At 33.1% G+C, this 27,608-nt stretch overlaps 3 protein-coding genes across 3 annotated transcripts; 1 reads left to right on the top strand and 2 right to left on the bottom strand.

The window, feature by feature from the left end:
* Nucleotides 1-126: 126 nt before the first annotated feature.
* LOC132171980 (adenylate isopentenyltransferase 3, chloroplastic) lies at nt 127-1,433 on the bottom strand. The gene is made up of 2 exons (XM_059583401.1): nt 1,302-1,433; nt 127-1,208 (listed from the first exon to the last, which is right to left on the bottom strand). The coding sequence occupies exon 2, from the start codon at nt 1,194-1,196 to the stop codon at nt 210-212; it is 987 nt and encodes a 328-aa protein (XP_059439384.1). The 5' UTR covers nt 1,197-1,208; nt 1,302-1,433; the 3' UTR covers nt 127-209.
* A 14,572-nt stretch (nt 1,434-16,005) lies between these two features.
* On the top strand, nt 16,006-22,151 carry LOC132171119 (uncharacterized). Its single transcript, XM_059582348.1, has 9 exons — nt 16,006-16,404; nt 16,555-16,616; nt 16,813-16,867; nt 17,350-17,448; nt 17,754-17,840; nt 19,050-19,166; nt 20,230-20,322; nt 21,455-21,485; nt 21,850-22,151. The coding sequence occupies exons 1-9, from the start codon at nt 16,297-16,299 to the stop codon at nt 22,044-22,046; spliced, it is 849 nt and encodes a 282-aa protein (XP_059438331.1). The 5' UTR covers nt 16,006-16,296; the 3' UTR covers nt 22,047-22,151.
* A 941-nt stretch (nt 22,152-23,092) lies between these two features.
* LOC132172327 (transcription factor LRL1-like) lies at nt 23,093-26,367 on the bottom strand. Its single transcript, XM_059583805.1, has 9 exons — nt 26,251-26,367; nt 25,060-25,504; nt 24,746-24,820; nt 24,472-24,627; nt 24,180-24,245; nt 23,748-23,813; nt 23,585-23,644; nt 23,352-23,457; nt 23,093-23,249 (listed from the first exon to the last, which is right to left on the bottom strand). Exons 2-9 carry the CDS (start codon nt 25,465-25,467, stop codon nt 23,131-23,133), a joined length of 1,056 nt encoding a protein of 351 aa, XP_059439788.1. The 5' UTR covers nt 25,468-25,504; nt 26,251-26,367; the 3' UTR covers nt 23,093-23,130.
* Nucleotides 26,368-27,608: the final 1,241 nt, after the last annotated feature.

The raw sequence follows: 27,608 nt of genomic DNA, 5'->3' as shown, positions 1-27,608 counted from the left end.
CCAAATATTGAAATAATTACACAAAAACCATAATAAAACTTCCACACAAAAAAATTGATTCATATTTCTAATATCATTGGAATTACAATCAGAATATGATATTGTTTACAAAATTTTCATCAGAAAGTGACCCAAGTACGATTATATTATTATTTTTCACTGGATTATTAGCAAGATTAATAATTATTATTATTATTATTATTATGCACCTAGTAAGTTGCGGCTGCAATTGCAGTTCCTACACTCCTCACCTTCATCCCAGCTGGTACATTTGCAGGGACGTTGGCGGCAAAATTGTAAAGAAAGTGTTCGACGATTTGATTGCTCGGTCCGGCGACATGCTCCATCCATGCCTCATCGGCTTCTTTGCCGCCGTGCTTTTGAAACACCTCTGTGGCGTCAATCCGGTGCATATTCCACCCATTTTTATTTCTCAGTCGGAGAATTTTCCCAAGTTGGCGGCATGCTAATTTGCATGTGTTTTCCTTCATCTGAGTTATTGCTTCATGGAGTAACCTTAAACGGCGATGTTTGTCTAGAAATGGTTCGGTTCGGAAATACTGGTCGAATTCTGGAACCCCAATTGCTCTTCGTATCCCCCTTGAGTAATCGGCGGCGGGATCGAAGAGTTTTCTCACCTCATCTACCAAGCCATTTTCGACCATTTGATCGACTCTGTTTGATACGAATGAGTGGAGCACAGGCATTGAGACGTCCACCCAGAGGAAGCAGCATTCGTACTTTGACCGGAACATGTAATCGTCGTCGTCGATTAATGCCTCAATGTACGAATTGGAGCCGCCGACGATGAGGGGGAGGCGGTCGCGTCCGAGGATTGACTCGACGGCGAGTGATGCCCTGTCGCAGAAGTCTGTTGCCGTGAAATCTGCGTCGGGATTTAGAATCCCGAGCAAATGGTGCGGCACCCCACGTTGCTCTTCCTCGGTGACTTTGTTGGTGGCTATCGGAAGGCCCTCGTAGGCTTGCATTTTGTCGGAGTTTATGATTTCTGCCGCAAAACGGGTGGCGAGATCAATTGAGAGCCTCGACTTCCCTGTTCCGGTTGCTCCCATTAAAATGACAATCTTTTCTCTGTGTCTACGAGAATTGAAGAGATCGTTCATGTTCAGCTTACAAGGTGAAAAATCCAGTAATGGAACTCGTGTCTTCATGCACATCAGCATGGAAAATCCCATGATTAAACCAACCTATATTTCAAGAAAAATCGAAATTAATAAATATAAGCAGAAACAGAGGAGATGAATAAGAACAATACAAAGTTTTGGACACAGAAGCTTCACCTTCTTGGTGTATACGAGACGGGAAAGCTTAAATTAATGCTTATCCATGAAAACTAGGATCTGGGAATTTCTTTATTTGTATAAAATGTGAAGATGAATATATGTCAAATGATGTCCTCAGAGGTTGTACACTTGTACCAGGACAAAGGCAGGGGAAGAAGGCTGAGATTTATAGGGGGAAAAAAAATAAAAAATAAAAAATAAAAGAAAAGAAAATTAATAGTTGGTGTTGATAAGAAATTCCTTTCCTTTATCTTTTTCTCTAGTGTAGTTAAATAGTTTTTGGGAGCCATAACTCTCTTCATAAACAAGGAGGCCAATGTTTTCAAGAAAGCAATGGGCAGAAAAAAGTTTTTTTTTTTCTTTTTTTTTTTTTTTTTGAGTGGGTTTGATTTTTGTACATGTGGGGAGAGAGATGCAAATTGTTGGAGGAGAATAATATTGGTTTCTTTCTCTTAATTAATTTTATTATATATATATATATATATATATATATATATATATATATATATATATTTGCCTTCAATTTTTGTCCTTCATCAATAATATTTTTTGGCGTCCTCAGTGGTGAGATGCCTTTACACGCAGCCTATTGCTCAAGATAACATAAACATTTGTATGGAGATTTTTTAAAACAACTATGTTTGTTTATGTGTTTTTTTTTTTAAAAAAAAAAAAAAAATAGTTGCAAGTATTTTGCTAATGATTTGTGTTTTACTTTATTTGTTAATATTTTCATTCTGAAAAGAAAAGATAGAAAAAAGTATTTACAAATATATTCATTCTTTTGTATATTAAAGATGATGTGAACTCAAATATAAATACAAATTGTAAAGAAATGATTCGCTTTCTTTATTGACATTCTCCTATCTTCTCACTTTTTAAAGGGAAAAATCTACTTTACCTTCTAAAGTTTTAGGAGTTTTTTATTTTGAATCTCAAAGTTTAAAAATTGGTAATGTACCCTCATAATATTTCAAAAAATTTCAATTTAAACATTCCGTTACTAATTTTCATCAAATTGAACAGAAATCTATGAAATTACATAATTACCCTCATACATTTTTTTTTTAAAAAAAATTCGTCCAATTTAACGCAAATTAGTAACGAAAGGTTTAAATTAAAAATTTTTAAAACATTAAGGAGGTACATTGTCAATTTTTAAACTTTAGAGTTTAAATTAAAAAATACTTAAAACTTCAGGGGAATAAAGTGAATTTTTTCCCTTTTTAAAATTATCACTAGATATGTAAGGTTCATGTGTAAGACTCATTTGCCCACGGTGATAATCAACTGCCAAAAAAAAGCAAAAAAAGCTATTATTTTTAATTATTTATTTATAAAATATCAAAACTATTGTAACAAATAATTAAAGGCACAAAAAACTTTTTAAAATCAAATTTTTTTTTTTTTTTTAAAAAAAAAGTATATTTTTTCAAACCATTATTAATCGTACCCTGATGATTGCAAATTCCGTACTAGAACCTTTTTTTTTTTTTTTTTTTCTTTTTTTTCTTTCTTTTAAGCCCGTACTACAACCTTAAAAATAAAAGAAGAAAAAAAATATTCCCCCAAAACACTACACAATATTCTTATAACGAAAGCCGAATGTTTAGTTGAAGTGAGAGATAAATGGCAACTTTTTCTAACGAATGTCCGATTCCCTCTCCAAGTGGAATTGACAAAATCAATTTTGAGTATAGCTTTGGCATCAAATTGATGGGACATACATAAATTATTCATTTCTTCTCCGCGTCCTTCTAATTTTTAAAACTACCATTGAATTTATGAGTTCATGTGTGATAATTTTGAAAATTATAAAGATGAAAGAAGGATACGAAAATGATGTACAGCATATCTCTCAGACATATTATTTATCTTGATTCTAAGTGTTGGCGGTGCCTAAATTATAGGACTATGTACTTGTTAATTGTTAGAATTTGTACCAAGATTCAGTTCCAAACATTTTAGTACGCCTAATTCTATTTGCTATATTTTGAATCCATAATTTTAGAATTTTGTTTTTTGAGAGTTGCGCTCTGTGGACCTCGGGCAACTTTTGATGATGGACACTCTTGAAATATAAAAAGATTCACAAATGAGGAAGAGTTGAATTGATGTGGAAAATATTGGGAGATTGTTGAGAGCGCACTTTGTGAGTGTTGAGTCTCATATTGAGAAAAAAAAAAAAAAAATGTAATTAGTATACCTAAGTGGACTCAAGCTCATTAGCATAGACTTTTGGGCTAGAGTGATGTTTAAATATATATATATATGGAACAAATTTCCTTGGACTTATTCTAATAAGTGACGAACTTATGGACAAGTGTCAATCAACATTTTTAGGTTTCTAAAAGATTAATGTTTGGGTTTCTAGATTAGTGGAATGATAACAAATGACTGTTAAAATATTTTTTTTAAAAAAAAAATGTGAGAGATGACACTTGGCACTTATTAGGGTATGGTGAAGGAAATTTCCTTCAAAAAAAATTAATGTCCTATATATATTAACATACTCTTGAAAAAAAACTTACCATGCATCTCCCCAACATAAAATTTCATTCCCTATTCCCTATTAACTTTAATACGGAATGAAGCAGATAACGCCTAATGAAGCGGATGTCATTAGTTTGAATCCCTCTCTCCCCCTTTCCTTGTGTGGACATGTCAAAAAAACAAAAAAAACTTTAATAGAAACCAAAAATTCAATAACTTTCCATTTTTCATTTTCGTTCTTAAACTTACGTTATCCAATTTTATAAAATAATTTTATGGACATGTTTTGATGGTCTTCAAGAAATATTAGATTGAGCCTGCCTGAAGCAGATCTATTCTACAACTGAAGTTTGGACATGGGTTAGTAAATGTTGAAGTCATATGACTTGATTGTAAGATTTTTATGTTTGTCTCTATGACATTGTAACATCATAGCTTTGGCTATGATTTATCATAACTTTATGCTCTCTGATGTAACGCCCCAAGTTCTAAAGGTAGAGCGATTGTGAGCAATTGTAACTTATTCTTATTAAAAAAAATAAAAAATAATTCTCCTAATATAAGATCACCACAAAAACATAACGTCACCAAAGTACTATAATTTCTCATTACAAAATCACAAACACATAATGTGCTAGTATTCAATAATCTCATCAATAACTCAAGAGTATATCAATCACTATTCCAAACCTTAAACTTAGCGCAAGAGTGTTCCTTTAAGTGTCCTTAATCCTTTGAGTGTCATCAGCACATAAATGGTCTTATAATACTTATACCTCAATATTGGTAAATGAACCTTGTATTCAATTGGAACTCTTCATCTCATTAATATTCTTATTCCGTTTAGATCACAAAATTTAAGTATTTTGGAACTTGACATTCTCAAAAGCCATCAACTATGTTGCTATACTTCAATTAAGGACATTAGTCAAACAACTCAACACTTTTTACATCAATAATCATAATCCCATAATTTCTCTTGATCCAAAAAATCTAGATGTTTAAAAATTTATCCTTCATCACAAGAATTCAGAAAACTTTTTGATACCAATAATAACTCCGACCATATTTCCAAGGTACTATTACCATACTTCAAAACCTTCAATGCCCATTTACTATCATCAGTCATCCAATTACAATCTTTTGACCAAGCATAAGTATTCTCTAATGACCATCTAAACTTGAATTGATCTAAAAAGAGCTGGTGAAATTTCAAGTATTTACTCATACTCAATTTCATCAAACACTTAAGTTAAAATTCTATTGTATATGCTGATTAATAATCTCTTTTCTTAACTGTCTCAAACAGTAATATTGTCATACATATATAACTTTAACCTCAAAGTTTTGCCACATATATTACCTAATGTTTAAGATGCCGTCATGTATCTATACTTTCATCTAAGGCTCAACAAGAATCAATAACCTATTTAATCTTATCAAATCTTATTACTCTTGTACCCAAGTACAATCGTTAACAACTCCCCATCCTCATAAATCTAAAATTGAATTCAATAGGATGCCTCAAACATTTATACCTTGCAATTACAATGCTTATACCAATGTTCCCATACAAGAAAATCAAAAACCTAACATTCAACCATTCGGTCCCGTATATTCCTCAACAGTAAATCAAAAGAATCATCCATAACAAAAATATCAAAAGTTGATCAACCACTAGATTACACATGACACCTAAGGTTACACATGTTACCCAGCATGCTTCCATTGCCTTCTCATTGAACACCTGGGCAGCTAAGGTGTCAAGCTTACTTGACAGCAAGTAGGTAGAGTGCATGTGGGACAAATGTCCCACATGCAGCCAGCTTTTACATTTTATAAAGGGGAGCAATTTTCCCCCATTTGCTCACAGCTCAAGTAGGGGTGTAAACGAGCTGAGTTTGAGCTAGCTTCATTTGTTTGGGCTCGGCTTGTTTAAATTTTACTCGAGCTTAAGCTTGACCCGAGCTTAAAGACTGGCCAAAAAATCGAGCTCGAGCTCGAGCTCATAATAAGTCAAGTCGAGCCGAGCCAGTTTACGAGTTGGCTCTTATATTTTATTTTATTAATTTATTTTTGGGGAAACTTTACTTAACCCCCCTATACTTTCGCGGTTTTTGCAGACACCCCCCCATTGTTCAAAAACTCTCACTTTGATGTATCCAACTTCGTTTCCTTCCACTTTGCTCCTTCCATTAGGATTTTCTGTTAAATCCTAACTGAGTGGTGTGAAATTCCAATCTTGCCCTTATTTTTTATTAAAAAATAATTTTTTTTAAAAAAATCTTGACCCGTGGATCTAACCCACCCGTAGTGTGACCCACCGGCGCGTCACAAAACCCGCCAGTGGGTCACTTCTTTATTTTTTATTTTTTTAATATAATAATTATAATAATAATTTTTTATTTATAAATAAGGGTAAATTTGAAATTTAAAAAAAAAATTAGGAGTATAAAGGACTTTTACTCATTTGACCGTTTGATTTAACTACAAAATCCTAACGAATGGGCAAAGTGGAAGGAAACGAAAGTTAGATACATCAAAGTGAGAGTTTTTTAACAATGGAGGGGTGTCTGCAAAAACTGCGAAAGTATAGGGGGGTAAGTGAAGTTTCCCCTTTATTTTTTTATTATAAATTTAAACTTCAAGTATTCTTAAACAGCTCAAGAAGCCAGCTTGCATATGAGCATTTGCTTAGTCTGGCTAGCGGAGTATAGAGTCCGAGTCAATACAATAAGGCATTTGGTTTCGAAGAGAGATGATATGCATCCTTTTATAATAAAAGGATGCTATTAGAAAAAAAAAAAAAAAAAATCATCAATTTTTAATATTAATACGGGGAATTATGTGAATAACTACCAATTCGAGCTTTATACGAACTGCTCACAAGCTTAACCGAGTCGAGCCGAGCTAGCTTCGTTTAATATTCAAGCTAGGATTCATGTTCACGAAACACTTCATTTAATATTCGAGTCGAGTACGAGCCGAGCCCAAGCTCACAAGCGAGCGGCTTGCTCTCTCCAAGGTAATATTTTCATATTTTTTATGGTATTTTTAGTATGAAGCTAAATTCCTAAATTAAATTGAGGCTTTTAGTGTATGAGCACTTGAATTGCTTTTTGGAGGGGTTAATTATATTTAGAGTGTTAACTGACCATAAATTATTATGGGATCCATGGAAGTTGATACTTATTAGGTTTAGATGCTAATACGTCTTATGATAATTACAGTGATTGTTGTAAATATTTCTAAGCTTTTGATATTGGGAGTAAGTTGCTAAATTAAATGGCTTAGGAAGACAGCGATATTATGGCTAGATAGACTTCTTAAGCTAATAATTATAGTCGGATGATTTTAAAGTAATAAGAATACTATAACCTTGGTGTTTTAGTGTAAAGCAATTTGTTAAATTAAGGCCTTAGTGGATTTGATTATTAGAATTCTATGTGAAGTATATAAATCAAGCATGATAGGGTTGATGTCACTATAATGTTTTTGGCTAAGGATAGATGATGGTGGGATAGAGATTAAAGTTAAGATCCTTAGCAACTAAAGTGATGCATGATTGAGACTTAAAAACGAATTGATGACTAAGGTACTTTTTATCTCCATTGTAGGAATTGTGAGTTGGATGCGGATTCAAAATAAGGGCATGCAATGCCAGGTAAGGGGACACAACTCCAAAAACCCCAACAAATTTTATTATAAATCTTTGAAAAAATGTTGAAGATTTTATATAGAATTCACTTACATGATTTTCAATTGCACTTCCTTTCATATTTTAATGTCAAGTTTTATTCAATCATATGTTATTGTTTAAGAATTTTACGTGTTACAATTACCTTATTTAATGATTTATGCATGACTGCAATTATGAATGAAAAGAGTTCTCAAAGTTCATGGCATAGCATACAGTTACAAATGAGCTTACAGATCATATGAAATGTTATATGTGCATTCGTGGTTATAAATGTTTAACCCGAAACACGATTATAGTGGCGATCTGTACCGCATAAGGTAGCATGGCAAGCACACTAAAGAACAGTTTCCAGAAGGTGTGTGTTACCGGGCAGGTGGCCTTCACCTAGATAAGTTCCCAACCTGGTAGCTCTCCTCTATAACAATAGGATGAGCATATAGGTCCTTCGGGACAAGCAAACGTGCGTTGTTCACGGTAAATTTATGGTGTCGGGTCAAAGGGTAAAACAATTATTTTGAAATGAAAGTAAAAGGAAGTGCTTACTCATTTTGTAACTATCATGCTTATTTTCTTAATTATGTTATTCTGCATAAATTGTTATTGTGCATGACAAAGATGCTGACATAAAAATCTGCATAGCATGTTTTATAGCATCTTGGTGTTATGGCTACTTATTGAGTTGTCGAACTCACCCATTCTCCCTATACATTTTTTTGCAGATTACTCTATATATCATAGTACTGAGGACATGGGTACTGGTGGGCTTCTTAGTTGTTAAAGATCATATAACTGCTTTATGGTCTAGCAGGAGCAGTAGCAGTAGAAGTGTCTAGGACTCCATTCTATAGACTAGACGGCTTTGGATAAGCATAGATGGTGTAACTTTATTGCCTATGAGATTATTGAATAATAGCACATTATGTGTTTGTAATTTTATAATGAGAAATTATAGTACTCTGGTGACGTTATGTTTCTATAGTAATTTTATATTAGGAGAATTATTTTTTATTTATTTTTAATAATAATACGTTACAATTGTTCACAATCGCTCTACCTCTAGAACTTGGGACGTTACATCTGATGAATATAAAAAACTCATTTTATAAAAGAATCCACTTTATGCTCTTAATCTTTTTTCAAGGAATGAATGTAAAAAATTCCCCTAAAGAAAAAAAAAATTAAATTAAACACGCATCAAATATATATATAATCAAATCACGAGAGCTTTATGTATAGCTTTATGTATAAATATCACTTATTCATTAGTACTATATGCACAAGTTGTTCAATAATTATACCTTAAATATCATAATCTATCAACATTCGATACATTAGTAATAATAATATAATACGTGATGTCTATCAAGTTATAACAAAACTATACAATCAAAAGTCCTCTTGGATGGTATTTTTATTATCTATTTTGGCGCATCCTCTCCTACATTTGTCACCTCTGTAAAATCTATAAATTAAAAAATTTACAGGTAAGAAGTGAGCTAACGCTCAGTAATTAAACAACAATCCAAATCAATGTGTGAAGTGAGCCCTTTTTGAAATGAGTAATGCTAGCTAGAGACCATCATTTTATCCTCTCAAAGCTGATGTAGCTTTCAAAATCATCATTGGATCAACATTCAAGTATGATTCATCTAAAATTTAATGGTGATTTTAAAAGCAACATCAATTTTAGGAAGATAAAAATAAGATAAAAAGATGGTCCCGAACATTACACTTCAAAAAGATACCATAAAATTAATATTTTCCCATCTCTATCGCACCATGAATCAAACTGTAATTCGATCGATCGATAGACCCATCTGATATGGGTTATTTATCACCTACCCACTTATGTGGCATTGCCACGTGGAGATTTCATTTCGATTAGTTGAACTTGTCCAAAGTTGTTTTGATTAATTAAAAATGAAAACCCCCCATTGATTACCCTAGCAATCGAATACCTACGAGCTTTGACCATTACAAAAATTTCACAAAAATTTATTTTTTTCTCATAAAATTTTAAAACTCATTTCACCTTAATATCACATTAATAATTCTTATTACTGTTAAAAAAAAAAAATTCTAGAAGGAATATACAATTATACACCCACCCACAAAGCCAGAACTTAAATGCCACGTAGGATGAAGGTGGCTGGGATTTCCATGATGATGAATGAGATAATGACATGAAATCTGTGCCTTAGAAAGTTGATACCAATCTAATTTAACTTTAATCCAATTACTTACCTGTCAACTCACTATATAACACACGCCTTCAGCCTTCTCTTCTTCTTATGGGGGCGACAGGTCACCACTTTGATAATCCTTAACACTTGAATTGACCCATAGATCCCCCCTTAACAACCATCATGCTCTCATCATCTCTCATTCTCACTTTTTGACTTCTATTGAAGCACTAAAAAGTGCACTTTAAAAATTTTAAAAATAAAAATACAGTTAAGCGTTTTATAAAATTGTTTATCTGTTGTTTCAATAATATACGACTTTATACAATTTTATTTTAAAAAATGCATTGATTTGATCGGTAAACGCCTTTCGTCGTACATGATCCCCGCTTCAAGTTTATAATGTTCATAGGCCAATTTCAATACATGTCCAGTTCAAATGAACTTAAAAAAAGTGGGTTTTTTTAAATAGAATAAAAAGGGAGTCGGCTCCTCAATCTCCGGTTCATTACCCGATTCCTATTGCTTAGCGGAAAAAAGAGCACCTAATAATGCACACCCAATTTGTCATTTCTCTTGTTTGCAATTGGTGCATAAAACGTGTGACCAAATTTATTTTGAATAAATTGGTTGCAATTGGTCTCTGTGAACACAATGAAGGGATAAGATTGAGAGCAATATTGGGTACGGCAATCCTGTATTACATCAATCATGAAAATATCATTCGTTTTGGTACAACGTCAAAATCTCGATTATACGATGTGGTCATTCAATTGGTCGCATCGAAATTCAATCTTATAAAGTCTCCCTTTTTATTTATGTTTTATATGAGATTGATGGCAAAGGCGTGCCTAAATAGGAAAAATTGGGACCGTGCGATGATTGAATTAAGAACTTTTATGGGTGCATTCATGGGAATTTCAAAAGTCGATATAATAATGTTAGGCATATATCATACGTCGTCGTTGATCATAGTCTGACTGATATGATGTTGTAATGGAAAAAGTGCCCTTGATTTGATCCCACTTATCACTCCTACCCTTTTTACAAGGACACACTACAAATTTTGAACCATTAAACCCATTTCAGCAACGTTACACATTTTCAGCCCTGCATTCCAATTAAATGGAGAAACCTCGGGTCTTTTGGCGTTTGGTTCGTAGAAAAAACGGCTGCCGACTTTTGGCAATCTTCGGTGGAGGTTTAGCAAAATCCGAGAGTTTGAGAAGGACTAACTTAAACACAAAAAAAAAAAAATTGTGTTCTAAGACCGAAAAATAATTTTAATTGCATCAAACACCTAAAAATTTTTAGAAACATATTTTACAATAAAAATTGTTGGGGTTATCCTACATCGGTTGTAGAAGGGGCTGGTGGTCACTTTATAAGTGTGAGGGAAAGCCTCACCTCTTGAACTAACTTTTAGGGTTGAGTTAGGTTCAAGACCATCTAATACTGGTATCAGAGCCCATGTTTACCAACAAGTCTCAGTCCAACAGTCCACTTGAGAAATGGGTTGCCGCTGCTCCGACCTAGGGCCCGATGTGTGAGGGGAAGATTGTTGGGGTTGTTCCACATCAGTTGTGGATGGGGTTGGCGGTCACTTTATAAGTGTGAGGGAAAGCCTCACTTCTTGAACTAGCTTTTGGGGTTGAGATATGCTCAAGACCATCCAACAAAGAAAAACATAATTGTGTTCCAATCTCTGGTCATTCTCCCCTATTCCCCTATATCCATTTTCTAAAGAATAAAAAAAACTAATATTCGAATTAATTTTTTTTTTCTTTCCTTTCTCAGTGATGGAGTCATATACTTCTCTACTAATAAATTAAAATTGGGATCAAATTAATGAAGCCTATAGGAATTAAAAGGACAAAAAAAAAAAAAGACAACAAAGTGCAACTTTACAAGCTAAACGTCATCCATTAAGAAAATATCTTGTTAACTAAGGATATTGAATAAAGATATAGTGCAATACTCCTATTCTATTGCATTGTAATAAGGTAGGCTGATGTGAGCGTAGATGCTCAAGTACATTGGACTTGAGCTGCTCCAACATCTGTCGTTTCTGAACAAGTGGAATTTATTTATGCTTCTTATTACAGTGCAATAAGGTAAAACTATTTGCACCTGATCTTTGTCAATGGATATTTAACTTTCTCATTAGCTCTACTAATAAATATCAGTAGATTTTTATTTTTATTTTTTAATTTTTTCTATTCAAATATCAGTAGAATTTTTAACACTGCATTGAAAAAAAAAAAAAAAAAAAAAAAAAACCAAAGTTTATATCTTGGTGCTTGGTACTTACTGAGTAATTAAAATTTTAAATTTTGTACATAAACAATTATAGAAAGCCCTAATATATAGTAATTGGTCCTCTTGGTATGTTGCACAAATGTGACCATCAGGTCCTTAGATGATGACAAAAAAATAAAGAGAAAATTACTTATTTGGTCCTTAGTGTTTTTCTTGTACCAACCTGATTTTTGAGGTGTCAAAAGTATTTTAAAGATTATTGGGTAAGTTTTTTTTTTGACATGTCCATATAAGGAAAGAGGAAGGGGGGATTCGAACTAGTGACCTTCGCTTTATTAGGCCTGGTCCACAACCAATTGGGTAAGTTATATATTCAAAATGGTCTCTACCGTCAGCCATTTGATAAAAACAGTTAGGTGCACACGTGAATCCACTTCATAACTAATCGCCAATTAACAAAATAAAAGAGATATGTTAGAATTTAATAAAAATTATATGTTTTGCCCATAAAAATTCATATGGCAAGATGTCATATCATCTTCTTTTTGTTTTATCTTTTTCCCTTCACAAAAAAAATGATATGACATCTTGCCAAGTACACTTTTATGGGCAAATTGTGGAGTTTTTATTAGATTGAAGCATTTTTCAAAATATAATTGATGACTCAACCAATTGCAAAATTACAATTTTATCATTTTATTATTATTTAAAAAAAAAAAAAAAAATCAATCGCCCCTCCCAAGTCCCAACCACCCTTCAAGGGCAATCTTCGCTTACCATACGGTGGGCAACTGGGGTAAACTTTTTTTTTTTTTAAAAAAAAAAAAAAATTTACTTAGGGGTAAAACTGTAATTTTATAAAAGGTTGTGTCACCTGTTATTTGTGTCAATTGGTAATTAGTTTTGACGTAGGTCCACATGTCTATTTCATATATTTTTTATATATATCATTCTCTTAACTATCTTTCAATTATCTAATGGGTGAATCTATTATGTGCGTTGAAGTGAACCAACCCAACAAGTACATATATTCATAATAGGGTAAAGTCTACATACCCCCTCAAATTATCACCTAATTTACAATATTTCCTCCAAACTTTTAATTGTAACAATGTCCCCCTAAACTACCAAAACATTGTTAATGTTCCGCTAATAACCAAACTACCCTTAGTAAAATAAAAACAAAAAATAATAAACTTATAGAAAAACCTATAACTAACTAACTAACTAACTATATATATTCAGTGGTGGCGAATTTTTTTTTTAAAAAAAATCATTTTACAAGAAAAGAATTTAATTTCGATTTTTTTTTTTAATAAAAATTGAAAATTATCTTCTTCTTCTTTTTTGTTTTATAATTTTTTAAAATAAAAGTTTCCTTTTTAAAAAAATGAAAAATTTCGTTTGAAGCAATAAACAATTTTCGTTTTTTTTAAAAAAAATCGGTTTTTAAACAAAAATTTCCGGTTTTTTTTTTTATTTATAAAATTCGTTTAAAAAATTCTTTTTTTTAAAAAAATTAAAATTTTCGTTTTAAAAAAATAATATTAATTGTTTTTTTTTTTTCAAATTTGTAAGGGTATTTTTGTTTTATTGAGAAATCTATAAGGGTATTTTTATCTTTTTGTTAGCTTTGGAGGGGAGATTGAGTCTTTGACAATGTTTTGGTAGTTTGGAGAAGACATTGTCACAATTAAAAGTTTCTGGGAGGGGAAACATTGTCAATTAGATGGTAGTTTGAGAGAGTATGTGGACTTTATTCTTTATAATATTAAGCATACATTAAATTGATATAGATTTCGATCGGTTTAGATTTGTAGTTTTAAAATGTATAATATCAAAATGTGATCTTCAAAAAATTGTTAAATTTTTGATAAAATTGCAATTTTTAAAAATACATTCATTTGCTTGCAATTTAAAAACGAAATTTTTTATGTATTTTTAAACAGCAATTTTTTAAAAACACTCTCAAACAATATATTTAAATAAATAAAATCGTTGGCCGAGCCAGCGAACCCTTCCTTAACAATCGAGACCGAAAACCAAGACAGATGACCATATGACCATGTTACAACATCTAACGACCAAGTATGAGAAAGATAACATTACTTATTTTGATATTTGCAAGTATTATATAACATTACTCGTACTCATATCTTAGATAGGTCTTTTGGACCGGTGGCTACTTTTTCACAGCACACCCCCCAAATGCCTAACGAATAATACTAAATATCTTATATCTTTCTTGTTTCTTTCAAAACTAGCATGGCTTTTAAAATTATTATTAAATCATAATCTAATAATAAATTTAAAATCACATTAGATTTAGAGAGATATAAGAGAAATATAAAAAATGACATTTAGCATTACTCAGGCCTACTAGTACTTTGAATTGGCTGACTAGTCATCGGTCACAAACATAAAACATGTTCTGTTTTGATTCTTAATGACTCCCATGCTTAGTTATGAGCATATGCAGTTGGTAATAGTTGGTCGTCAAATGTTGTAACATGGTATCATGCTTCTATTTATTGTCTTTATTTTGATTCACGTGTTAGTTTTGAAAGGAAACAAGAAGAATATGAGAAATATATTTAGCATTACTCATTAGACATTTGGGAGTGTGCTCTATAAAAGTAGCCACCAGTCAGAAAAAGACCGATCTAAGATAAGAATACGAGTAATGTTACATAAGTTATCAACTTTCAAATATTTTTTTTTTCTAACAAGGGCCGATGGACACTATTACCCCAGTCTAGTAAGATGTGGGTGGGACTAGGGTTGGGAATTTTTAACATGGACCCAACATAAGATTGGCGGGCGGATTATGGTTGATTGATCTAATCTGTTAAATTAAATGGGTTGGGTTATGATTTACACAAACCGAATCTGATACGCAACATAAAAATTAGCAAGTTTTATACGACTTACGAACTCGACACAAACCCAATATAAAATTAAAGAGTTAGAGTTGAAACGCCTAACTCATTTGATTAAATAGATTGAATTAAAATTAATATATATAGTTTTATATTTATATTTTGACACAATCTAAACTTAATAGGCGAACACGAACCGCCACTTCTAGTTGCCCAAATCTTCCTAAAAACGTGCTACAACTTGGCAAATTGAAATGGGCTATGATCAGTACCCAGTACCACTCTCAGCCCTGATTCGAGTCCTCACATGTATCTTCTTTATCATTATGCAATAACTTTTAAACCCGAGCCCAATCATAAAAGTCCAAAAGTGCCTCAATAACCAACACAAAATTACAAAACCAACCTTAGCTGAAACTTTTAAATTCAATCTATTAAATAAATTTATTTTTAAAGTATGGTTAATTACCTTTTTAATATTTAGGCTTGTAATTTTTTTTTTTTTATTATTATTTTTTTTTATTTTTCACATGAGGTTCAAATCGTATTATATATGATACCTGATTTAACGAAAAAAACCAACTTAATATCTCTGTTAAGTTCTGTTAACCTAAACAAATGGAATGTCACGTGCTTTCACATACAAATGTCACATGTCCTAAAAAAATAAAAACGATTAAAAACTAGACCTCAAAAAAAAAATTGAAAATTACAGCCACCCCCCAAGGCAGGTCTAGGTTTCAGACACCCTTTTTATTTGTTTTTTTTTTTTTTTTATTTATAATTATTTTACTAATTATTTTATTATTTTTATTTTTTAGAACATATGACATTTGTATGTGACGACACATCCGACGAAATGTGACAGAGGTACTAAGTTGATATTTTCCAGTAAGGGAAGTATTATTTGTGACAGAATTTGAACTCCAAGTGAGAAAAAAAAAAAAATTAATTGTAGACTTAACTACTAAAAAGGTAATTAGCCCTCTAAAAGTGAGTGATAATCTTATATATTTTTAAGTTTTTAACAGGATTATCCATGATTTAATTTTTCCTTTTTAATTAAAACACACCCAGCGGGATTCATACTGGGAACTCTGGCTTCGAACGTGGCGCAAACTCATTGGTTGAAAGACCAACAAAGTTCAACCTACTTCGCCCCAGTGAGACTGAGAAAGTCTGAAACTCCCGAAAACAGATCCATTAGACTTGTACGACGACGTTGAAGTCGCCGGAAAACTCAGCGTCATTTTTATTAAAGCAAAAAAAAAAAAAAATAATGGAAATAAAAAAAAAAATCTAAATTTAGAATTTACACATTTGAATTGGCTGAAATTTGGGAGGGGGATAAATTAAATCTGGCAAAGATAGAGGGGTTGAGGGCGAGATCGTCGGGGAGGCCAGGTGGGAGCGGGAGGGGCGGGGAGGAAGACGAGGAACACGGGGAATTCAGGGTCACGTGGCGACGCAGGTTGCTCATGGCACTCAAGCTCAACGTCACGTGCTCCTCCGCCCTTAGGATCGCCCTCTTTCTCCTCCTCCTCGCCGCCATTGCCACCGCCTGCATTTCTCTCCCCGTTGAAAAGGTTCAACCCTACCTCTCTCTGTGTGCATATCTATGAAAGCATTGACATGTTTTTTGTGTTGCAAATGGCATTTCTTGTTAATCATATTTGTTTGTTTTTCCTAATTCCTTATCTGAATCCTGGTGTTCTAAAAGGCTTTACATTTTGCAGATATTGAAGGATTTCTTGTTATGGGTAAAGCAGGATCTTGGACCTTGGGGCCCTCTTGTTTTGTAAGTCATTCGTTATTGGCCAAAGTTCTGATGATGTTCATGTTGCTTTGTTATGTTTTGTAGTCTAAATGTGAGGATGTCTTCTTAACTGACAAAGGGGTTTTTTATTACGTTGTGTATGATTATAGCATTGCAGTTGGTTGCCTGAATTTTGTTCACCTTCAAAGCGTTGACTCATCTTTCTGGGGATTTGCAGGGCCATTGCATACATTCCTCTTACAGTCCTCGCGGTGCCAGCTTCAGTACTTTCAGTAGGCTTTTACTCCTGATTTATTTTATTTTTGTCATGGGAATGTTGTGCATTTAAGTTATTTGCAAAGCAGTAAACTTGTAGTTATTGGCAGTGCTTCATGGAATTAATGAAGCTACTTATACTGAACTATAACTATAAGGTTATCAATTCTTACTTGTGTGTACTTCACAATCAGGATTATATTTTAAATAATTTACATCTGCTAATTCAAAATCGAGTCCTCGATTTCCATTTACTTAATTCCTTTTGAAGTTTTGGTCCTTGCAAATTTGGATATGGGATAGTTACTGATATTTAATTGCGGAAAAACTTTTCTAGAGCTTATTTGGTTACGATATTGAACAAAGAATTCCCCCACCTGTGACTGGAAATACACTGTAAAAGTTATGGAGTATCCTGGATGAGTTACACTTTTTCTTTGGCAATTTATTTCCTTGGATTGGGCGTGAGGTTTTTAATTTTTCCCCCTTCCTTTTCCAGCTTGGAGGTGGTTATCTCTTTGGGCTGCCTGTGGGATTTGTAGCTGACTCTATTGGTGCTACAATAGGTGCAACAGCTGCATTCATTCTTGGTAGAACAGTGAGTCTCCTAAGCACTTTAATTCTGTTGTTTCTTTTGCCTATGTGTGCAGACATGCATGTTTTCTTCCTCTTAAGCCTAATACTACTTCTTTTTCTTTCTTTTTTTAATCCGTAAAGAAATATTCGAACATGGATGGATGAATCTATTTTTTTTTTTTGATAAGTAATGGATGGATGAATCTATTTTTGTTTGAACTTGTTAGTTTTTTAGCATATTGGATACTTTGCTTTGTGCAGTTCCTTGTGGATCTTATATGCATTTTCTTTTTGTATTACATATCTTAGTATTGCTACTTTTTGCAGATTGGAAGATCATATGTTATTTCAAAGCTAAAGAATTATCCGAAGTTTCAGGCCGTTGCTATTGCAATTCAGAGATCTGGCTTTAAGGCATAAGTTTTTCTGCTCTTTCTATGCCCGTGTGTAATTTTCTATTTGGTCAAATAGTTATCTACCATATCGATCTTGGTTCTATTTATTTTTATTTTCTTTTACAAAACATTTATTGATAGAATGCGTGATGAAATAACCAAATGTTTCACTGAGTGAGAACTTGAATATTTGGTACTCTTTAGCAAACTTCTTAACTTTATTAGGTTGAGGTAGATCTTTAAAGACTTGTCTTTCTCTATTGCACTTTTGGTATCATCAAGGATGAAAAATTCTTGAATAATTCATCAAAGAGAAAAATCACTGCACAAGATAACTTTACAGTAGTCATTTTAAGAAGCGATGTTTTCCCATAATGGTTTTGGCTAAAGATAATGTAGTTGGGTGGGGTTGGGTTAGGATTGGATCTTAGGTTGGATTTTAGAGCTGAATCGAAAAGCTCATCAGTCCAAATCAAGCTCTTTAGCTAATAGTCTCAATTTTAGGAAATAAAAAGTGTGAATTAGGATGCTCTTGGGTCTAGGTAGCCCATAAAGCATGTCTGCGTTTTCGAGAGAGAGACAATGAAGAATTTTGAGAAGTGAATATTTTGCAATAATGTTATGTAGTTGACAGCTCTTTCTGGACACCTGTCTGTAACTGGGGAGAAAACACATACATTTTTTTTTTAAAAAAAAAAAAATTTTTTATCAGAACCCATTTTTCATTTTTGTATTTCTTTCTGAACTTTAGAAACTTATTATTAGCCTTTTTGTGTCTTATAGAGATAGTTAACTTTTATATAGATGAGATTTGGAGTTTCACAATATAGCATTACATTTGCCAATGTTTGAGTAACTAATGGGGTTTTAGTTTGACAGTTTAAATCCTCTTTGGTGAGATCAGGGTTCAGTTATGATAATCACAAATCTGAATGTAGAAAATCGTTAGTTTCATTGGCTTTAATATGGGGATTGGCAGGTCTGCAGTTTCAAGGTTAATGCATGACCTAATGTAAATGATTCTTGTAACTAAGATTATCTTTCTATATATGAAAGCATCCCAAATATTTATCTAATCTTATACTCCAACTGTGGATTTGTATATCATGAATCTGAAATGATTCTTCCAGGACTCACTGCTCTAGTTACTCTTCTTTTGCTTTATAGTACTTCATAGGCACCTCTTTACCATCATTCCTAATTTCTTTCTTTTTGGTGTTTTCAACAGATAGTTCTGCTTCTTCGGTTTGTTCCCCTACTTCCGTTCAACATCTTGAATTATCTCCTGTCTGTGACTCCTGTGCATATTGGGGAATATATGCTGGCAACTTGGTTGGGAATGATGGTATTCACTCTTATAGCTATCCTTGTTTTATGGATCGGCTATGAACACCATTTTGATGCATTGATCACAATTTGCAATGTAAAGTACAAATTATACAGACATATCAGAAAATACAAATTATACATGAAAATATTAATTACCATTACTGTTGATCCCAACTTGTTTCAACAACTCGCTCTTGTTACTGGCAAGCCCATGTAATCATATCTCTTTGCATGCTCTTCACATTTTTTATCTATACCGTTCAACTTTTCTATTCTCATTTTGGTCTATATTTTGTTATCATGTCATATTGATTTCTCTTACCTATTCCTTGTCAATTTTTACTGTCAGAATGAGTAGAAATCTTGTATTAAATATCTACTTTAGCAGCCCCAACTCTTGACGATGCAAAGTCTTAATTTCTTTTACCTTAAGGTTAATTTCAAACTTTACAACATAATATAACATGTTTGTTGTGCCTGACTGAATGCATCTGACAACAGCTACCACCTAAGAAGAATATTGTTGCGCAACTATGTTAGCATGTTTGTAAGATCCTCCAATCTACAATAAGGGTGTTAGTTGAGATTGATGATCAGAAAGAGTGGAAAGATGAGAGTGAATGGGAAATGCACGTACATAATATATGCTCCTAAATGTGATTAATCAGATACTAGGGCAGGGCATGCTAAAAACTGATGGACAGCATTTATAGCTATTACAATTTAAAGTCCAATGGGAATAAGTTGACTTGGAAGCTGAGCCTCTACTACTTGATCACAGACTATATTGCCCACCAAATGTCAAACCTTTAAGCCTGCATTGGTATTTTATCTCTTCAATTATTTTTCAATCATCAATATTATTGATCTATATTTACTTGTATTTTAAATAATCTACGTATCTCTCGCCAGAGTTCTATGTCAACAAAATGAATTTTAGTAATTGGTGATCATCAAATTTTTTCCCTTTAAGTAGAATATACTTCCTCTTTTATTAGTGAGGGTTGACTATGTCTCTTTCTACTTTCTTAAATGATGTGGTCTGTTATGATAACAAGCTCCTTTGCTTCTTATTACAGCCAATCACATTTGCTCTAGTATATGTTGGAACAACGCTGAAGGATCTTTCTGATGTTACACATGGATGGAATGAGGTTTCAACAACTCGTTGGGTAAGTGATATGCCGCCTTTTATTTTGTTTAGTTTTTAAGTAGTGAAGGTCCTGGATCGTCAACATAGTCGAAGAGGGTTATTAAAGCTTAATAAAATCAAAATGTCGAGTTATTTCTGTTAACCTGTATATTTACTTAGTGCTAGAGGCATTAGTCAAGTTATTTTTTCCACCACCAAATATTTTAAGAATGTTTTGGAGAAGCCTTGATTATGGTTTTATTATGCTTGTCTTTATTGTGCTTAGTTACAATATGACATATCCCTTGAGTTTGGAACTCTCAAATTCCACATTATGTTGATCAAAACACATGCAGTCTTTCAGGCAGATGGGAGGCCTTACTATATTTATGCATGCAGTCCCCTTGATGTTATCATTTATTCTAGCCGGATGCTGATTGTTTTACCTTCATGCGTTCAAGCTAATTTTGATGGCTAGCAGCCTAGCACAAGTAGCGCATCCTTTTTAACTCATTTGGCCATATTTCCAGTCTTGATGATAAGATTGCTGTATTCACTTCTTTTCTATCACATTTGAGAAGAGAGATATTTTAGGGATGCAGGTAGTGTTATTGATCAGGAACTACATTTGTATCTTGCAGATTCTGACTCCTTGGTGTCATTACTGCATTTATGCCTTTTTTTCCCCCTCTCCTTCCCCTGACCTTAATCCTCAGAGGCTTATTAAGCTTAATAGGAAATAATTTCTTTGCCATTGCTGGAAGGATTACATCCACATTTGAGTGTACAGAACTCTTTCTACTTTTTATGTATTCTTTCATTTGGGCAGTTTCCATATTTTCTCGTAGATGCTTTTTTTTCCTCTCCTAAATCCTTCCTAGGTGGAGAGCACCCCTTTCATCATTTTTTTTTTTTTGAAAGAGAGCCAAAAACATGCGTCTTCTTTACATCATGCTTCTTAATTTGATAGGATCTCATGTTTCGTTCCATGTACTTTATTGCATCTGTTCTATCTGCAATAGATTTTATAGAAGGATGGTATTTGTTATGTTTAGATCCTAAATAGATTTTTATGCTTGCATCACTTTCTAATTCCAGTAGGATGTTGATTGTTGTATATCGTCCTTACCTTCTTCTTGTTCTTTTATACTTATATTAGTTTATGGATGCAGGTACTTATGGTTCTTGGATTTGGTATATCTGGTGAGTTGTTTTCTTTTCCTTCCTTTTTTCCCTAAGCTCAAAGAATATTCTTTCTATCATTTGCCACACATGCCAAAAAAAAAAAAAAAAAAAAAAAAAGAGGTTGGAAGAAGAAGCATTAGAAATCTTATAATAAACTCCCAGAAGTTTAGAAGGAAATTTAAGGACATAGTTATATTTTAATAAACTTAATACCTTACTACTTAAGTCACATGAGAATGAGATTGTTTTGAACCCCACACATTGTTTAGCAAGACTGATTGCATTAAACCTAGGCATGAGGTTGAAGATTCAGAAAAATGACTTGAAATTATTCTAGTACTTCAAAAGATATACTGAAAAACGTTTTCTTGTTTGTGCTCAGTGATTCTGTTGATTTGCATCACTAAAGTTGCCAAGGCTTCTCTGGACAAAGCACTGGCCGAAAATGCTGAAATGGAGGGCATCTGGACCCCATCAATGCTACCTATCGTAGCAGAATCACCCCTGGAAATTGAGAAGCCTCTCATAATAAAGATAGACTCATTGAGAGAGGATGATGAGCAACAAATGCTTGTTTAATGTAAATTCTTTCCTTCATTTTTTGGTTAGATGTGACTTGTTAGGAATCAAGAAAATATCAAGGCACAGAAAAGAAGAAAAGAAAGCTTATGCCATTATAGTTCATGTATAGAACTCACTGTTTTTTTTTTTTTTTTTTCTTTACAATTTGTAGCTCTTCACTGTCACATTTTAATTTTAACAGAGAAATAATCATTTTCAGAGTCATAAAATGTACTTTGGATTTTAGAAAGAAAGCATGTTCTTAATCTATTTTGTTTGGCTGACGTTTCCTTGGGCAACAATATGGTCTACAAAAGTCTAAAAATCAATTTTTGTAACCTCGCCATTTTGAACAGCCTTAACCTTTTGCTTCATTACCTATTTGAGACGGTTTTGTTTTATTTAATCTAATTTGTTGAGACTAATGAGGAGAAACTTCATACGCACGCTTAACCATAACCTTATATCATGTTAATGCACGGTTTTGATTGATTCAATATAATCTTTTGAGATGGTTTTGTTTACCCGTGCATTAACCCGATTAGTAAGTTATATCGTGTTAATGCACGGTTTTATTTGGAATTGTAGTTTCAATAAGTGCAATTCTAAAAATTGCATTTTTTGAATTGCTACTTTTTAAAATTACAAAAGCGTTTGGTAAAACATGTTAAAATATATATATATATATATATATATCAAATATTTGTCATGCGAAATCGTGATTTTAATTTTAGTTCGCACATTTTCAAATAAACACTCCATAACCTGCTTATAAAAATCATAAATTTTTTTTTTCTTCCTATTTTAGATGAGTGCTTTTTAAATTGTAATGCCTAACACCTTACGTTTTGCAATATCTTTTAAAAATGTAAATTATACTTGTGAAATCGCAATTTCAAACACACTCTCAATATAATTTTTGAGATGGTTTTGTTTACTCATGCATTAATACAGTATAATCTTATGATTAAGTTCGAGGGAGAGCATCCTTTTTCTGTGGACATAAATTCAAATGCTCACTCATTTGTTCAAGTAAAAAAGAGAATAATATGCAACAATGATAACCTTTATCTTTTGAAAACCACAGGGCATCAATTGGGAATTACTCAACTACTACTGTTAAATTTCTGTCACTTTTTTGAGTCTTGTTCTGCAGAAGAATGACAAGAACGCTGAGAGCAAAAGAAGAGTTTTTGTTTAAGCGTATTATCCAGAGCAGAACTACAAAAAGGAAGGGAAAGAGAGTGACAAGTGTCAATATTATCTATGGGGCTTGGCGTAATCATTGTGCCACATCCATCGGAATCAAGTAAAGACCCTTACTCTGCAAAAGCTTGGCTGCTGCCACTGGGTTTTCCTCCAGCAATTTTGCCATCATCTCTTCAAGAGGTTCATTTTGCATTTGCTGGCTAATGAAGTGGCCATATCCCTGATAATCATAAAAACGTGTGAAAATTTAAACACAATTTGAGACACAAATATGAAAGGTTTAATTTCCAAGACAATTTTTGATAAATTTTTTTATTGATTAAGCTTAGATGAATAATAAGTAATACCTCAAGGAAAATGAAAGGTGCAGCACTTGATTCACCTCCCAATCTGCTTTGACTCAACTCCTGCACATAAAAGTTCCCAGTGATCAGTAGTCTCATACATCCAAATATATGTACCTACACTTTTGGTTCTCAAAAATGGAAGGAAAAAAAAAAAAAAAACCACCTTTATCTGAAGCTGCAAGTACTTGATATAGTCAATGATATCATCCAGCACAGAATGTTGATCACCCTAAAAACCAAAATTAACATCATGTGTAGTTCTGGTAACATCATGTGTAGTATAGAAATTCAGTTACCTTCTGTTCTTGACAGCCAGCTAACTGTTACCGTCTATTTATGATGATAGTGAATGGTTTATGCATCACATTTGATGAAGGCTCAAGTATCCATTAATTCACCATATACCCTAGTTCTAAATGTGGCTTATGAAAATTAATTATAGAAGAAAAGCATAAGATGATGTGAAAAATCCTATTTCAAGATAAATTAGAGGTTGTTAGAATACATAATGATCACAAGTCATTTGAAAAAACCTGTTCGGGAGCAACCACATATGCAGAATTGTCTGCATCTCTAGCATACGAAAATAGATTACCTCTCCAGATTGTGGAAGCAGTTCCCTCAATGCATTGACCCTCTCCCCAATTCGAACCCTGCGATCCTGAATTAAGAAACACCGAATCAAAAAAGCTACAAAGATCCAAGAAATATATGTAATACTCAAAAACAATTAATCAAGATGAAGAGAGTAAATAATGATTTCAGCTTCACTTTGAACTGAAAGAGCATATAGCTTCTTCTTTTTTTTTTCTTTTTCTGCCAATTAAGGTCTGGGGCAAAGCAATTAGTACATCAAGTGGTTAGTATAGTAAAGATCTTTTGCTTACACGATCAGTTGCCAGAGATCTCTTTCTTGATGCCCTCGGACGTGCTCTGGGCAGGAAGCCAGGTTCAGCAATTGTTACTCCAGGATCAAGTTGAGAAAAATTAGAATTTGCTCCAATCAAATCTTGTGTCCATGAATTATGATTCTTGTGAGAACTCTACAATGTTATGGTGCTAAAATCTTAGAAGGTGAAGAATCCTTAAAATGAAATAATCACTTGAGGCAACATGCTCAGCTGGAAGTGAAACTAAAGAAAGAAAGGTAAATAGGTACACCTCAGGATGGATATGATATTGTGGAATAGTGGATTTGTTCACAGGCTCTCCATCATGTGGCCCAAGAAACCTAAACTGTTGAAAAGAGAATTTTAAATTTTCAGCATCTGGAGTCATTAGAAAAGGAATTCCGCAAAGAATACTATATATTGAAGATGACTATTGACCCAAATCTTTGCACTAAAACTCAATTCTAGGGGCAGAACTTGTTAACCAAGGGGACATTGCATCTCTCACAATCTATTATCTTCTAAATACCACAACAACAAAATCCAGCTGTATATACTGAAAGGTGAAGATAGCTATGGATTTACCTTAGAAGCATCCATGCCATAGAAAGAACCGGCAGGTTTCGAAGCAGGAGCCTTCCCCAAGCTGTTGTTGTATGATATATCACTTTGAATTTCAGAGATCCCACCAACAACAGCATGTATTCCACCAACATTTGAAGGAATGCTCTCTAACATATCTTCAGTAGTAGCCTTTGGGAGAAATGTTGAACTTTCCGCGAGATACTCGACATAATTGTGAGAGAATTTTGGGGACTGAATCCACTCATGAGGTAAAGGCAGAGCATTAATCTGTTCCCCACTTTTTCCATCTGCAAAAGCCAAGTGCTGGGCTGGAACATCTTCAGGTAGATGAGAGACTTCATTGGCTTTTCCATCAAAGTTCATAGACATAAAATGCAGAAGGTTGTCATTCCCACCTTGTTCTTCCATTTTTCTCTTCTCAGGGCACAACTTTCTCGAACCTTTTCTAGTCACAAGCAAGGAAATGGAATGAACTATGATCCCAATAGTCAAATCATCATAAAATGGCCACACCTAGTGCAAATTAAGAATAATATGCTTCTGAATACCATATCCATCAACTAATAACCAACAACAGTGACATGCTTTTCCTTTGATGTTAAATCTTGCACAACTAAGATAAATTGAGGAGGTTGTGCTTAATGATGACACAACAATTCAAAGCTAAAAGTTCATAGAATTTTTTTATTAAAAAGATCTATTTTGTAAGTTTGTGACTAAAGTCATGAACAAAAGATACCGCCTAGTTGAAAGGAAGAAACAAAATGCCAGAAAAGAGAAGACAGACTACCCATCTCTGTGCTACCAATCAAAAAGAACCCCAACAAAGCTGTAATACAAGCATTTGTGAGAAACTCCATTAGTGTGGTCCATTTCTTTACTGGGTCAAGAATCCACTCGTATTAAAAGAAAGAAAGAAAGAAAGAAACCCTACCAATGGCCATGCTCAACCCAAAAGCTTCAAAGAACAATATCCATGGTATAATAACTAACAAGTGCAAACGATTCATGCTCACACACACAATGCAACCATAGCAGATAAACAGAACCAAACATTTTATAATAATAGCAACAAATGGTTCAAAAAACAAAGACTATGAAGGATTTCCTTCGGTTATTTAAGGAAAAATGAAAACTTTCATTAGGATTTGAAGTACTGAGTACTTTTAGTAGTGTAAAAGGGAAAAATACCTAGTAGCTATGGTCTGTGGGTGAGCTTTGAGGCTGCTTGTGAATGAAACAGAGAAAGAAGAAACCAAAATGTTAAAATGGGAAGAAAAGCAAAAGGTGGTGAAGGGCGCACCTGCCTTTTTGATCACGCATCCTCTGTTGCTGTACTCCTGCTACGTACCATGTAAATGGGCTGGTCGAGGGAGAGACAAAGGATGTCAAAAAATCAATTTTACCCTTACAGCTGTCGGAAAATAAATGGTTTATATTGGTAAATCATGTTAAATCACAAATTATCTAAAAATTGTAATAATAAAAAAATAATTAATTTAATAATTTAATTAATATTCTCAACAATTTAAAAAAAATATAGTATAAAATCCCAAAACTCCAAAATTGAGCAAAATAAATGCAAAAGACATGAATTAACAGCTTTGCTTTTATTGCAAATAGCAAAGGCATGTGATTGAGTGAAAAAAATGGGTAGGAAGCCTTGTAGATTATGAAGGCATATTTTCACCCAACATGAGGAGAAATGTTGTATGCACTTTCAAGTTTATATATATATATATATATATATATATATATATATATAATAGTAAAAATTATTATTGGATTTAAAATTTAATAGTGATTAAGCTATAATTCAATAATGATTTTTATTGCTACGTCAGAGAATGTATATTTAAGAGTGGACTTTAAAGAGGTAACTCAATTGGCTAGGACTACGCCTTATGAAGCAGATGTCACTAGTTCGAATCCCCCTCCCCTCTTTTGTGCGGACATGTCACGGACAAAATGAGAAGATTTATTTTCTAGAAGAGTAATGTTAACACTCGAAGCATGAGCTACTGATAATGTATATGATTAGAGCCACATTAGTCGCTATTTTTTTTTTTTAATACCCTTCAATCACATGTTGATATGAATCAACAAAATGTAAAAAAAGTTATAGAATTAGAGCATGTTTGGGATAGAGTTTGAGAAATAAAGTTTTTAAGTCAAAAATCGTTTTTTGACAAAAGCTTTATTTTTAAGCTTTTACCAAAAGTGTGTTTTGGCCATTTTTAGGCTTTTTATACCCTTAAAAGCGCTTTCAATTTCTTTTACCAAACAGATACTTTTTGAGTGTTAAATGCACTTTTAGATATCTCAAACGCACACTCAAACAGTCCCTTAGCATTTTTCTTTTAGTGGAAACTTCAATTTAGTCTCCTAAACTTACATTCGATTCGACAAACCCTCATTAAACTTTCAAATCTCTCACTTTGGACCCTTAAACTTTCAATTGCTCTTAATGTGGACCCCTTCGTCAGATTTTAAACGTTACATATCGTTTATACCCTTGACTTTTGTATCAAATTTCAACTTTACCCTTA

Source organism: Corylus avellana, chromosome ca2, assembly GCF_901000735.1.
Source record: "Corylus avellana chromosome ca2, CavTom2PMs-1.0".
NCBI classification, from domain to species: domain Eukaryota; kingdom Viridiplantae; phylum Streptophyta; class Magnoliopsida; order Fagales; family Betulaceae; genus Corylus; species Corylus avellana.
This window is presented reverse-complemented; position numbering and strand designations above follow the sequence as displayed.